A 16,272-nucleotide genomic window follows, 5' to 3' on the forward strand; every position below is an offset into this window, starting at 1 on the left:
GCAGACGACGCCTACCGACACGCAGGGGTACTGCTACGCAAATGTTTCCGGATCCAGTCTGACGCCTGGGGATATTCTAGGGTAAGGGATCTAATACTAGCCTGTTTCTTTCAGATATGTTGGTTTGAAATAGGGTCTTAGAACCATAATAGTCCACATTACCCGCAAGATATTGTTTTTACTTTCCCTACTGTCTCCACTAATAAAGGGATACCTTGGAGAAGGTGAGGAAGTTTCAATCTCTAGTTAAGCCCCCTGGTTACCCTTCTAATAAGTGCTCCCTGAAATATGGCTGAGCACACCCTGACCTTCAGGAATCAGGGTGAACCCGATGATGAAGCATGACACTATTAAAGTGTGTGAGGGTTATATATAAAAAAGAAATGTCTTCCTTCCCCCACTAGTCACGTGGAGCTAGTGTACCCACTTGGGGTGACCCATCTCTCAATCACTTGTCCCTATGTATTGGAATGGACCACCCCTAGGATCCTTGATGGGACACTAGTTGTTTAAACTGATTTATTAGGGAGGAAGTATAGGCCGATGGCAGACAAGACCTGGAGTAGGGTAAGCATTATGAATTTCTCCTATCTGAGGAAGGCGTTGAGAGAGTACTGGTCTACAATAGTCCCCCGTCCTTCTTGGAAACCAGAAAGTAGTGGGAATAAAAACCATGTCCTACTTCTGCCACTGGCACTCTCTCAACAGCCCATTTGGCTAAAAGAGCCTCTACTTCCTGCCACAAAATGGAGAGATGCTACTCTTTCCATCACTAGGGGGGTTAGAGGGGGTACACTGGAAGGTGCGGCGGGGAAAAGGGAAAGGTGTGTTCCTTGCAAACAATCTGTAGGACCCACTGTCCAACATCATCACCTGCCAGACCAGTGAGAATCAGTGGATTCTTCCTCTCAACAGGTGTCTGTGACCTTGCAAAGGAATGTTAATGATAAAGAGGCTTTGCGGGTGCGGCCACAGAGTAGGGGGTCATTAGGCTGGGCAGCATGCTGACCTTGGCCGCAGGGGCAGTGGTCGCCACAACCTTTGGCAGTAAGGGACACCTTGGCCAAAGCGAAAAAAGGAGCACTGGCTGGAACTGTTGCAGTTGTCGAGATAGGGCGGAAAGGACCAGAGAGCGAGAGGTAAGCCTGCTCTCCTTAAAAAGCTTGAGTGTGGAATCCACTTCTTCCCTAAAAAGGTAAGGCCCATCAAAGGGCATATGAATAGCGTCATAACGAACAGTTGGCATTAACAGAGTTGAGGCCCAAGCTGGTCGAAAAAAGGAAAAGACATATTTCCACTCACTTCAATTCCCTATCATCGGGAGTGGTAAGAAATGTGTTGGGATTGGAGAGGCTGGTGGAAGTCTGCACCACTCTGCTTTTAGGCGAGGTGTTCTGCAAAAAAAAAGCAGAGTCACCAGGAGCAAGAGGGGCGGGGGTGTGAGGGGGCAAGGGACAGAGCAAGGTTGGCCCAAGTCCTGTAATAATCCATTTGTTAGTGCTTTGTTAAAAGGGAAGAAGGGACACAGAAGATGTTTTCCCGCCTTGGCATGAAAAACAGTTCCCATGTTGACCACAGGGAGAAAAAGAAGAGCTGTTTCTGTAGAGGTATCACGGCTACTAGCCTCCTGTAAGTCCTCATACCAATTATCATCTGAGTAGGGTTCAGCAAACTCATCACCGAGTCACAGTCATCATCCAAACCACCTGCGGGTTCGGCTCTGATGGTGGTCGTCTTCGGGAGAGAGATCAAGAAGGTTGGCGCCACTCCTTTGTTTGCTTAGCTGACTGAGAATGGTGCAAGGGAGCAGAATTTCGCTTTGACTTCTTTAAATTGAAGGAAAGGAGGGTGATTCTAAAGAACCAATATAGAGATTGGAGTATTAGCTGAAGGTTGTGGGAAGCCACCTCAAATAATAATTCCAATCCTTATCAGGGTGAACGGCAAAATTACATAAAATAAATGTGTGAGCAACCCCCTGTTAGCTGTGAAGCACAGCATATAGGCTTAACTTTAGAGGCAATGTGTAAAGGATTTATGCAGTACTCAAAGACAGTTATAACATGAGAACTATAAATTAGAAAAATAAAGAATATTTTAATAAATAAAAAGATACAAAAATGACAAAAATCCAATAGGTAGTATCAGACCTATGAGTTTTAAAAATTTGAGTTAAAAATAGCTTCAAAAGTGCCAAGTGCTAAGCACCAACCATGCGTATCTGGTTACCCTAGACCAGGACAAAGTCAAAAGTTATGGCTAACAGCGATGGACCACAGGTTGAATAAAGGGACCATGTTGATCCCAGTGGAAAGTTTACCTTCTGACTTAGAAAGTTTTCTGGGAAAAAAGTGGTTATCGACAAGTCCTTGGAAGGGTTAACTGCAAGCTGGATCCAAAGCGGGGCTTAACAACAACGAGGTGCTGGAGAGCAGGGTCCAAATTCAGTCGTCGACAAAGGCTGGGAAAGTTCTGAGCAGCTAGAGTCCATGCCCAGGAAGGCCTCAACATCAATCAAATACAACTCTGTGTCGGTCTCCATGATGCCCTCTACGTTTCGATTTAGAAACTTAGCTCGAATTCAGATTTTCTTCAGAGGGCCAAACCACTAAGTTGGATCCGACGTCAACTGCTTCGGCTCAGCAGAAATCCTGGTATCCTGCAGGTTCTTCTGAGGAAAAGTTGGTAAAGTTGGTCCAGGTTCTTACAGTTTGGAGTGGAGGAGTACACTCTAACACCAGCCAAGGCTCCAGGAGCTGGCAAGGCAACACTTGAGCGTTAGGGCTCACTCAAACAGAAGCCAGAAGCAAGGTCCAGGGCAGATCCAATTGGACCTGGTCAGTTTGGCAGTTGCAGGAAAAAAGGCCTCTGGAAGCTTGTTATGTCACTGTAGCTCACACATGATGACAGCCAACTGAACCATGGAGACCCTTCTGGAGTCCTGGGTTGAATGCAAACAGGTCCAATCTCCCTTCAGGATTCAGACTTTCTTCTGATTCATCACAGGTCCAGGAGTTTTCTTAGGAGAGTTGTGGGGATGCCCCTTTTATGCCCTGTGCTAGCCCGCTGAAGAGCCGCCAATCTATGTCCACATTCAAATCAGTTCTGGGCAGCTCTTCCCTTTCCACAGTGTTTGAAGCTAGTCTTACTAGACAGTCAAAAGGTCCTATATGCGAAATTCATCTGCTAGTGACAGTGTAGGCATTGTTTTGAAAGGGGCTGATCACAGCCCCCTAGACTATCTTTTCAACAAAGGAAACTTCCTCGCAATACCCAGGGCCCTCTGTCCACCGTTGGGAGAAATATACATCCCTCGACAAGGGAGCCATCAGCAGTCAGGTGACAGATGGACAGTTGTAGAAATGCCTTTTGGGTTTAGACAGGAACACAAACATTTTCTAAAAGTGTCTTTTCCAAAATAGTAATGCAATATCTGACCTTACCATTAAATTGGATTTTAAATTACTAAAGAAATTAGTACATAAATTATTTTTCTAGCTGTTCCCAAACTGAATTTAGCACATTTTACATGAAATAGTGTAAACCAGTAATAGCACATGGGATAACCAGTATTGCACAGTCAAAAACAACTTTGTGGGCTTTCACTGCCAGGACATGTAAAATATTAATTTCTACATGTTCTACTTTTAATACTGTGCACCCTTCCTTATTTGGCATTAAGGCCTAACTTAGGGGTGACTTATCGATATTACAAGACCAGGTTTAGGTATGTGAAAACAGTGATTTTTTAAATGACAGTTTAAAACTGCACACCTCGGCTATAGTGGAAGGCATGAATACAGGTTTGTACTTACTTCAGTGGGTGACATGATGAGTGCTGCAGCCCACTGGTAGTATTTAATGTACAGACCCTAGGTACATGTAGTACCATATATTAGGGACTTACACGTAAATTAAATGTGCTAATCAGGTGTATACCAATTTTTGAAGTGCTTGAAAGGAAGAGCACAAGCACTTTACCACTGGTTAGCAGGGGTAAAGCGTGCAGAGTCCTATTGACAACAATAACAGTTTCAGAATAAGAAGGCTAAACTCTGAAGGAATACTACACAAAAGATGGTCAGTCCCAACACCCACACTGTCCTAAGTCCTACTATACTCTCCTCCACCGCCTAATCAGAGCAATCTTCTCCACAGCCACCAGGGTTCTCTTTCCTCCCTAAGTATCAGGCTGGCCTTTTCTTTCCTCAGGGCACTTTCATCTTCCTACCCCTCTTAAAGGTCTCTAACTGTCTAGTTTCTTCAAGGTAATCTCCTCTCCCTAGCACCTCTGGCTAGTCTCTTCTCACTAGTAATTAGGGTATTCTATCACAATGTACTTTTCAGTACCATTGGCAACTCCAAGCAGCGTGCACTATCTTTGTGCTGTGTTTTCCTCACCATCTTGTGAACTTCCTAATAAACCAAGATTGGACCTTTATTTCTGATGTGGCATTGGTGTGCATTAGAGCCATTGGAATCACTGAGTTTGCCAATGCCACACCTGCTATGCTTTAGGATTTTCTGGAGCCTGATCTCAGGGGCTAATCTGAAGTGGAAGCAACGGGTATTGCAGTTATAAAAATATGTAAAACACTAGTGATAAGTCCCAAATGCTATTTAAATATGTTTAACAGGCTCACTTGCATTATGCCACATGTAATGAGTACCCTTGGCAGTAATGCTGTGTCCAAGCAAACATGCTAGTGCATTGAGTTTAAGTAGTCTTCTCTGACCAAGCTCAAAAGCATTGATCTTTTAAAAACAAATATTAATAGGGTGTTTACTATTAAGCAGTCACTGCAACTGAAAGTAATTTTTGAAACATTTTAATCAAATTTGTACTTAACACAGCATTTCAGGGAGTGTACCGGCATGTGTATTAATACATGAAAGTTGATTAACTGTAAATCCTGAGGGGGGATGGTCCAGTTTCTGAGTGCCAATTTATTAAGTTTCCTTGTCACTGTTGGCACTTGGTGTAATGTTCTCAGAGAATCAAGAAACAGAATAACAACCATGAAAATTAAGTCTCTTCCAGTCATACCAGTTACTGCCTATTCATTTCTTTTAGCATTGAGATATGGTGCGCATAGCTTTCTGGTTCTTACTTTTCACTGCACCTTTCTTACCTTCCATTGCAAAGTAAGTGAATTTTTTGTCCGGTTAGTTATCCATGGAGGGTTTGGTGTTTCAGGCTCACAGCTCATGGTTGTAAAACTCACAGCTTCTGAGGCGGATCCCTTTATGGAATTTGCTTCTGCTTGAACCCTACAGAAAAAATAAGCTATCGGTTCAACACCACTTTCTTTGCAATGTACCTTATGTATAACATTGAATAAGTACCTCGAAAAATGAGGAGAGTTAACAAATATTTTAAACATTTTACACTAACTCTACTTGTACCTTCTATTATGATTTTTTTCCTGCTAAATTTCAAACCAGAAACATTTACCACATCATTAATATTAAGTAACTTAACTTACGAGATATACATATACAACAGTGGCACCCACAACCTCTATCTTTTACTGAAGCCTTTTACAGGACTAGAAAGAGAACACACCACTAGAAGCAATTAAAGGCTTTCTCAGTACATAGAGCGATCATCAAAATCCCATTCCATATGGGTAGAAAACCTATGCAAATCCCTTCTGGTGGATATCTCTGGCATGAAGCTAGACTGATCCGAAAGTATGAGACAGCAAATCAGATTCCATCAATGTGTGGGCTAATACCATCACCAATATTTAAGGGAACTTGGACATAAAATGGGCATAAAATAGGCATTACTTTGATGGTTTAGCAAGGTTAGCATTCGTTATCAACATATTCACAGAGTCAGTTTTGCTGATGATGTCACTAATTTCTTTAACCATGATTTTTCCCTCCAGTGTGAGCCTCTCCTCCTTTGTCATGCTAGGAAGCCAAAGTATGCAATGAAATTATATCATTGCGGAAGCAGGTCTTCTGGGTCTAGTTAAGACTACCCATTTGTAAAAATCTATGAAGGGATGCATCCCAGACAGTTACTCACTCAAAGTGCCAGCCCTACTGAGGCCTTAGCCTGTTCATATATACGTCAACCAGTGTGAAAAAAATACCAGGTGTCAACACTAAAGAAGTAAGGGGAAATGTACAGAAAGCACACAAATAAAGTAGATAAAAAGGTGTAGTTGTATTTATTACAAATAGAAAAATAGAAACATTCATATTAAAAACATTACAGATGATGATTCAAACTGCACCGACAAATCTATGGGTAACCTAATGACACATTAATCATATACATATATCACAGTTACAAAAAAAGCAATTTTCAATTAAAAACAACAGACAAAATAAAACATTAAATCACAATATGAGAGAATATCATAAAAAGATCTGGTGGCAAACAATGTAGGTCGACGCGCGTTTCGGCGTTATGGAAAACGCCTTCATCAGGAGCCACAAAAAAAGCTAAAAAACTCTGATGGTGTATGTGATAGTCTTCTCAAACAACTGCAAGAGAGCTAGGCGACTCATTTATATTCTGGTAATGTATTGAGTAAGCAGTGCATCGTTATGCTAGAAACATATGCAGGTGCATCAACCTATGGGAGCAGTAACAACAATATTATCTGGCTTCCCGTAGCAGTTGGTAAAAACGGAGTATTGCAGCCTATCAATGAAATGAAATTTCGTGGATATACGAATATTTTTTATCTCTCTCAAACTCCTTCCACCTAAGGGAACGTTTAAGCTCGTATGTTCAATAAGATGCAGCCATTGAAAAAGGAAAATGCCACGGTTTGATGAGATATTCTGTAGCCGACAATGGTGTAGGGTATCTCATTCAGGAGATTTACGTGGAGTCCGGAATTATCCCAACGGCTGCGGGACGCCAGCAGAGATCATTTCCGCGGCTCCCGCAGGTTGATGCACACGCCGGCGACCTTTCTATCCACGAAACAAGGTCGGAATCGTAGCTGTGTTTCCGCCACCTAGTGCGAACCTTTGTTTCTACGAAACACGGTCTATATCGTAGCTGTGTTCTTGCCATTTACCGCCATTCATTGCGTTTGAGGCAATCATTTACATCCGGACTCCACGTAAACCTCCTGAATGAGATACCCTACACCATTGTCGGCTACAGAATATCTCATCAAACCGTGGCATTTTCCTTTTTCAATGGCTGCATGTTATTGAACATACGAGCTTAAAGGTTCCCTTAGGTGGAAGGAGTTTGAGAGAGATAAAAAATATTCGTATATCCACGAAATTTCATTTCATTGAAAGGCTGCAATACTCCGTTTTTACCAACTGCTACGGGAAGCCAGATAATATTGTTGTTACTGCTCCCATAGGTTGATGCACCTGCATATGTTTCTAGCATAACGATGCACTGCTTACTCAATACATTACCAGAATATAAATGAGTCGCCTAGCTCTCTTGCAGTTGTTTGAGAAGACTATCACATACACCATCAGAGTTTTTTAGCTTTTTTTGTGGCTCCTGATGAAGGCGTTTTCCATAACGCCGAAACGCGCGTCGACCTACATTGTTTGCCACCAGATCTTTTTATGATATTCTCTCATATTGTGATTTAATGTTTTATTTTGTCTGTTGTTTTTAATTGAAAATTGCTTTTTTTGTAACTGTGATATATGTATATGATTAATGTGTCATTAGGTTACCCATAGATTTGTCGGTGCAGTTTGAATCATCATCTGTAATGTTTTTAATATAAATGTTTCTATTTTTCTATTTGTAATAAATACAACTACACCTTTTTAACTACTTTATTTGTGTGCTTTCTGTACATTTCCCCTTACTTCTTTAGTGTTGACCCCTGGTATTTTTTTCACACTGATTATTTCCCTGTACTACGGATTATCTTTTTGAAACAGGGGGTCCTTGATTGTCACATTCATATATACGTCAACTACTTGTTCCTACAACTCAGCACTACTCCTCTTTGTCTGCCATCTAATACTCTGCTATGCACCTCTTTGAGGTGTGCCGTGGTAGTACTTGGCACTGAGATTCCTACACTCCTCTCCTCATGCACATTAAGTGGCACACACACTGCATTTCAGGAAAGGAATTTTTCCTTCCCCAAAAATTCCCCTTCTAGTTCCCTAATTCTACCAGCCTACGTCAATCTCTTATATTTTACTTGTGATGGTGCCTTTCTTCTGAGAATGTTTTAAATACAGTGCTTTTATTCTTCAGGTAATTCTGAGTCACAACCATTTGTAAATGATACACAGTTTCAGATGAAAAACAGTTAAGTGCCACACGATAAAAGTCATCTTCCTACTCCTACTTCTACTAATGGTCATAGCACAGGATGAGTAATCAGAGACTAGCTAAGTATTCTAAACCTGCCAGATGAGTGACTTTTATGTCTGGTGCAAGAAAATTATCCAGTCTACAGAACAAATGTGTGCCCCAAAGAAATATGAATATTGTCTAATCTAATAGCATTTCGCAATCCATAAATCCCCAATTCCAAATACCTTTGCAAAGTGTACTAGCTATCTGGCTGGTCCAGAACTACTCTTCCTCTTGTGTCTTTCCATCCATTCATGACAAATATGAAGTCTACTCTAGAATATGGGCTTTGGGTTTTTAATGATAATTGACTAAGCCTGTCAAAAATGTCTTCCTGTGATCTCCACAATCTACTGACAGTCGCACAGCCCCTCTGTGGATCCACTCGCTTTTTGCTTGCCTCAGATTGTACAATCTTCCTTACATTTACTGCTAGACTACATGGTTCCCATGTAAATCTGGCATCTGCCACCAAATCATACTTCCCTAATCAAACAAATCAGCACTCGCTACTCATCAAGTAGGTCTTTTGAACGACCACCATTTTGAGCTTATGATTTTGTAAGTTCTGAGACAGTACCTTGCATTTAATTTAGCTCCTGACTTCACTGACATTCCAAGTCATTAGTGTGTCAAATTATTAACCCAAGCCTAGTCATCCTGTCATAAAGACAACCCCCTGCCTCCCCTGTCATCTTCACTGCCTCCCAATCCATAACCATTACAAAAAAATCAAGTAAAATTGGAAAATGCATTCAACTCTCCCTTCCACTATGCCACAAGTTAAAACCTGCTTGCATTCATGTACAAAGTGACTATGATGAACTAATGCCTAATTATAAAGATGAACTAATGCCTAATTATAAATTGTAATCATAATAATCAACAGTGTTTCAGTTATACCCTACTTCCCATCAGACCCTACTCTGACCAATTCAAAACCTAGCAAGCGCACAGTGATCAAAGGATCAGTCTGACCCATAATTGAGTAGCCATCATTTATTTGTGAGTGTATTTTCTGCTAAGCAAGCCAAAACAGGGTAACCGCTCTCACAAGCTCCCATGTCAAGATTTGTTTATGTGTTTATCATGTCCATGAAAATATATCAATCCCCTGTACAACGCGGGTCCATATCCAGAAACCCTGTATCATGAGAGCTCAGCAGAATCAAACAGGTACTTCACACGTATCGCTGGCTGAGTGGTTTGTGGCAGCTGCCTTGTACAATTCAGTGAGGACACATTTCGTGACTCTGAAACTCTGGAGTCCATCAGTCCATTGTGCAGAGATAAATCGTTTGTGGCTGAATCACGCCCACAACTCAATACGCTACACAGGCTTCTAATCCAGAAGAGATGTCAGATGTTAACCCAGGCATAAAAAGCCCTGCACAACAAATGACCAGCATACGTCAACAAATGCATGACCATCCATCAACCTACCAGACACCTATGATCTGCCTCCCTGTTCCTCACAGACACCACCCGGATTAGCCAAGCTAAGAGTGGAGGAAAGTCTTTCTCACACCTGGCGGACAAAGTTACAAAAACCTTCCCCTGCTCCTCAGGACTGCCTCATCACTCCAACAACTCCGGAAACTACTCAGGTCCCGGCTGTTCGAATGAACAGATCCATAAGAACAACTAGAGAGTAAGGAAAGAGTTGACTTGTCCTTTTCCCTGGGTAGTATGCCAATAAACAGTGTGGACAAGTCCTTTAATGGGTTTGGGTCATGGTTCTTTGCGCAAACTCTCGTAAAAGGAGTGCAAACAACAGAAAGTTGTTTTAGGAAACCCCTCACCCACCTACCTAGTAGGTGGCATGCTTCATCATCGGGGCCCAGGTGGATCACCTAGTGCAATCCCGCTGTGCTTCAACGCCTGAATTACAGCAGAGCTGGTTGTTTGTGTGAGAAACGTGTAGTACTCGCCTGACCCGCTCAGAAGAGGTCGCTCCCCACGCTCCCAAGACTCCGTAGCGCTCGAAGCTGCTTCCAAGGCACTGTGACCTCATAGCGCCCCAATCTGCTGACGAGGCTCCGTGGTATCGTAGCGCATTCAGGAGAATTAATTGCACCGCTCGCTCTGCTGCCATTGCCTGTACTTGTAGCGCTATCTAAGTGTGATTGTGCGCCATTGCCTGCTTTATCACTGTAACGCCCGCATTTCTCTGCTCGCTTTATTTAAATTGGTGAAATTGTCTTAGCCCGATTGTGCATATACCCATACAGTCTGCCTAGTCTGTTCCCCAGTCTCGCCCTGTTTCGCTTTCCTTTCGTTGCAGCCATTTTGTTGTTGTTGTTGCCTCACAGCCCGTCTCTCCTCCCCGCTACCGCCTGCCAGCTGCTCCTCCCACGCCCCACCACCCCTCCACTATCCACATATGACAGATGCCTTCACGCGCACCGTCCACGCGCAGCGGTCGCGCCCCATGCGCGCCGAAGGTGCACCAAAGGTAAGCCCGTCTACGCCCGTCCACGCCTGGACCGCACCCAGCGCCAGACCCCCTGGTCCTCGCTCACCCCCCCCGACCCGCACAACGTATGACGCCGCTACCCTCCTTGCCCTCAACCCCGGACGCACACCACAATGCTATAAAGCCACCCAAGGACACAACCACGGACCCTTCGCCTGCCTCTCCTGCAAGTTCGCCTGCATCAGGTCCCTCATCAAACCCACTAACTCCAAACACAGTTCCGACTCCAACCACCTGAAGTGCATCCTGCTGAACACCCGGTCGGTCCACAGACACGCCACTGAACTCTGGGACCTACTCGACACTGCATCACCGGACGTCGCCTTCCTTACAGAAACCTGGATGAACGCCTCATCAGCGCCCGACATCGCCATAGCCATCCCGGACGCTTACAAGATCATCCGAAAAGACCGCACCAACCAAACAGGAGGAGGCATCGCCATCGTCCATAAAAACACCATCCGAATCACGACCAGCTCCATCGATAACCTCACTACCGCCGAACACCTTCACTTCCAAATCCACACCGACCCCAGGACCACACTTAGAGGCACCCTCATCTACAGACCACCAGGATCCCGCACACAATTCAACGAAGACATCACGGATTTCATCAGCCCACACGCCCTCTCCTCCGAGAACTACATTCTACTGGGAGACCTCAACTTCCAACTGGAAAATAACAATGACAGCAACACTACCGCACTCCTGGACAACCTGAACAATCTCGGACTAAAACAACTAGTTAACACTCCCACTCACCTTGCCGGACACACGCTTGACCCCATATTCACCTCCAGCAAACACATCTCCTTCAATCACACCACAGACCTCCACTGGACGGACCACAGCTGCGTTCACTTCAGTTACAAAAAGATCCCGAACCACAACCCCCCACAACCGATTCCTCGAAGAAACTGGAACAAAATCACCACCGACCAACTCCTCACCTCGCTCAACCAAAACCCCCCCGCCACATCATCGGACCCAAACCAAGCTGCCACCAAACTCTCACATTGGATCACCCACATCGCTAATGAATTAGCACCCTTGAAAAACCACCAGATCAAACAAAGTAGCAGAAAAGCCCCCTGGTTCAACGACGACCGTAAGAAATCCAAGAAGTTATGTCGTACCCTCGAGAAAACCTGGAGAAAAAACCCAACCACTACCAACCTGACCACCTTCAAGGACGCCACCCGCAAACACCACCAACTGATCCGATCCACCAAAACATCAGCATTCAAGGATCGACTTGACAACAACGCCCACAACAGCAAGGAACTATTCAACATCGTCAAGGAATTCACCAACCCCACCGCCGGCACCAACGACATCACTCCCTACCAAGACCTCTGCGACTCTCTATCCTCTTTCTTCCACAACAAAATCGCCGACATTCATAACAGCTTTGAAAATCTACCCAAAGAACAGCCCACTCCACCCACCCCCGAACCAAAACAGCACTCTCACAACCTTTGCGCCTGGAATCCAATCACTACTGAAGACACCATCCGTCTGATGAACTCCATCCACTGAGGCTCACCCACTGACCCATGCCCACACCACATCTTCAACAAGGCAGACTCCATCATCGCACCCCATCTCCGCGATGTCATCAACTGCTCCTTCAACTCCGCTACCTTCCCAGAAAGCTGGAAACATGCCGAACTCAGTGCCCTTCTGAAGAAACCCACAGCAGACCCTCTGAACTTAAAAACTACCGCCCTATCTCACTCCTCCCCTTCCCAGCCAAAGTCCTCGAGAAAGCCGTCAATATTCAGCTCGCCGCCTTCCTTGAATCCAACAATTCACTCGACCCCTCACAGTCTCGCTTTCGAGCCAAACACAGCACCGAAACCGCCCTCATCGCTGCCACAGACGACATCCGAACGCTAATGGACAACAGAGAAACAATTGCCCTCATCCTACTTGACCTCTCCGCCGCCTTCGACACAGTCTCCCATAACACCCTCATACAACGCCTCAGCAACGTCGGAATACAAGGAAAAGCGTTGGACTGGATCATCTCGTTCCTCACCGGAAGAACCCAGAGAGTCCGCCTCCCCCCATTCAAATCAGAGGCCACCAAAGTCATCTGCGGCGTACCACAAGGATCTTCACTCAGTCCCACCCTCTTCAACATGTACATGAGTCCCCTCGCAACCATCGCGCGTCAACACAACCTCAACATCATCTCCTACGCTGACGACACCCAGCTAATCCTCTCCCTCACCAAAGACCCCAACACCGCCAAAACCAATCTACACAATGGAATGAAAGAAGTAGCCGAATGGATGAAGAACAGCCGCTTAAAACTAAACTCGGACAAAACGGAAGTCCTCATCTTAGGATCGTCCCCCTCTGCATGGGACGACTCATGGTGGCCACCGGCTCTGGGCACACCACCCATACCTACAGATCACGCACGGAACCTGGGCTTCATCCTAGACTCCTCCCTCTCGATGACCAGACAAGTCAACGCCGACTCATCATCATGCTTCAACATCCTACGCATGCTCAAAAAAATATTCCGCTGGATCCCTACCAAAACAAGAAAGACAGTCACCCACGCACTAGTCACTAGCCGACTAGATTATGGAAACACCCTTTACGCCGGAACCACAGCCAAACTACAGAAAAAACTCCAACGTATCCAAAACGCCTCAGCCAGACTCATACTGGACATCCCCCGGCAAGATCACATTTCCGGTCACCTGAAAGATCTCCACTGGCTTCCCGTCAACAAGAGAATAACGTTCCGTCTCCTCACCCACGCACACAAAGCCCTCTACGACCTAGGACCCGAATGTCTCAACAAACGACTGTCCTTCTACACACCCACCCGCCAACTACGATCATCCAATCAAGCCCTCGCCGCTATTCCGCGCATCAACAGATCCACCATGGGAGGAAGATCCTTCTCCTACTTAGAGGCCAAAACCTGGAATTCTCTCCCCTCCCACCTCCGCCACACTCAGAACCACCTCTCCTTCAGAAAACAGCTAAAAACTTGGCTATTCGATAAGTAATGCACTCACCTTCCCCCAAGCGCCTTGAGACCCTCTAGGTGAGTAGTGCGCTACAAAAATTCTGAACTTGAACTTGAACTTGGGATCCTATTACTTACAGATCCTCAATGGGGAGTACCTGTAAAGGAAGAAAGTGTTAAGTGCAAGTACAACACAAAAAGATAATTATCATGCATGTCTTATTTTGTAGCGCACCTGTATGCTTGAGATGATGGCATCATGGAATGTGACTGTGTGAGGGCATGCATGATGGCTATTTGTAAAATAACCATGTGTGGCTACAATGTGCCCCGGTGGTTGTTACTTAAGATTGAAGTCCAAAGGTTAATAGAACACAGAGACTGTTGCGTTTTAGAGCAATGGTGGACTAAGTATAGTCTAAAAATATATCGCTTTATGGCACATTTGGTGAGATTGTTTAAAAAGAGATTAGAACTTGCAGATCTGGTGATTGCGTGTGATTTTTATCAGAAGAAAACACATGTAACAGACTGAAAAATCAAGGACACTGACAACATGTAACATAAATGTGGCCTCACTTTAACTCAATATGGAAATTGCCTCATGGATCTGTTCGATCAAAGCTATACCTCGTTCTGACCCTGTGGGAAAACAAACGGGCCGGGACAGCGGTTGCGGTACAGTATCTAAGTTGCATCGCGGCTCCTGCAAGTAGCCCGCGGGCGCTTGTACTCACGTTTATCAGGGTATTTAAATCTTTATGACCTACGCTTTATTGGCATACTACCCAGGGAAAAGGACAAGTCAACTCTTTCCCTACTCTTTAGTTGTTCTTATTTATTATGACAGCGCGCAGCTGTGAGAGTTAATTTTATCTTTCAAGTAACTTCTTGTGTATCTAGTTCAAACGCGACCACTGAGAACCCACTGACAACATGGCTGAGAATGCGGGACTCGCTTTCACTGACGAAGATGTTAGCAACATCTTAGCAGCATCACCATTGATGGCAGACTTCAATGTGGCACAAACCATCTCACTAAGTGCCGATTGGGAAAATCTGTCTGAGAAAAAGAAAAACAGCATCGGGACAATATTACATGGAGTAATATTGACAGAATATTTACGATCCAACACAGCCCCAAAAGGACTGAAGTGACAAATGCTCCTGCATATTCTTAGATGACGCAGCCTTCTGAAGAGACTGGGCTCAGATCGCCTGGCACTGCACCAGAGACTGGATCATCTTAATAATTCAGACGGCCAAAAGACTATCAGATGCCATCTTGATAGACATCCAAGTGACTGAAAACCACTTCAAGACCACCTTAACTTCTTATAAAAAAAAACTAGATGAAGTAAATAAATAAATGGCTGAACATAAAGATGAACTGACCCAGTCCAAGATCCACCAGTTCCAAAAGGATTAAAAAAAATTCTCTTTTGTGAAAACCTATCCCTACTCAGACGCAGACTACAAAGCACCGATCAGATCAACACAATCGGTCTCCACAGATGATGGCTCTTCCATCAGCAGCGTTTCTAGCAATGAAAGCTATGGATCAAACAGTGGGAGCCACAAGAACAGACAAAGAGGAAGAGGGCATAACACCTACTGGCAGCAACGGTGGCCTAGTATGTAACAAGGAGGACAAATGAATTACCAAGGCCCATTCCCACCTATACCACAACAAATGGCCCCACCAATGCTGTATGGCTGGAACCCCCAGTTCACACTACGACAATTAGGAAACCCAAACCAACAGTTCCCTTTTTTAGGATCAGGCCGTAGAGGACGAGGGAGACGACCTCAGAGAGGACAAGTCCATTGGGAGGGAGACATGAACCCGAGCGCCAACACAAGCAGCAAAACAAAGGAACCACAAGCAGGGCCGAATGGGACCAGACACTAGTCACGAACCTGTCGGACCACATCCTCACAGATGTAGAGGAAGAAGTAGCCAACAAAGGCCTCAGCTGTTCACCCGCTGCTAAACTTGACAAATTCAAACTCCATTGTGAACTGTCTGAATTTTTTCGGAAGCTAAGACTCAAAGCTTTTTTTGAAAATCAATCTCCTGTAGAAGAGACAGAACGAGGATAAAGGCGACACTACCTTGAAACTTAAATCTACCTTCATTCCGCCTCCATGCACAGCACCTGTGGAATTAATAGCCTTTGAACAAGCCATCTACAAAGGGATTGAAAACACAATAGAAGACCACGTTTTCAGAATCACAAGTGCGAAACAGTTTGCCGCCATCAAAGGGCTGAAAAGTAATGATGCGATCATTATAAAACGGGCGGACAAAGGAGGTGGCATTGTTATACAAAACCAAAGTGCATACCATACCGAATGCTTACGCCTACTGGATGTCACAAAAAACTACAAAAACTGGAAGAAGATGAATCCATTGCCCTTAAAACTAAAATACAAATATTAGTACATGAGGCAGAATCAAATGGAGACATCAGCAAACAAGAAGCG

At 44.6% G+C, this 16,272-nt stretch overlaps 1 protein-coding gene across 7 annotated transcripts in view; it reads right to left on the minus strand.

Moving 5' to 3' along the window:
- FNDC3A (fibronectin type III domain containing 3A) overlaps positions 1-16,272 on the minus strand; it is a 1,489,010-nt gene that overhangs the window by 683,739 nt on the left and 788,999 nt on the right. For all 7 annotated transcript variants that reach the window (XM_086934979.1, XM_086934981.1, XM_086934980.1 and 4 more), the window contains one exon: positions 5,133-5,271. In XM_086934979.1, coding sequence (XP_086791105.1) covers positions 5,133-5,271 — 139 coding nt within the window. The remainder of the gene's footprint in view (positions 1-5,132; positions 5,272-16,272) is intronic.

Source organism: Lissotriton vulgaris, chromosome 8, assembly GCF_964263255.1.
Source record: "Lissotriton vulgaris chromosome 8, aLisVul1.2, whole genome shotgun sequence".
Lineage (NCBI taxonomy): Eukaryota > Metazoa > Chordata > Amphibia > Caudata > Salamandridae > Lissotriton > Lissotriton vulgaris.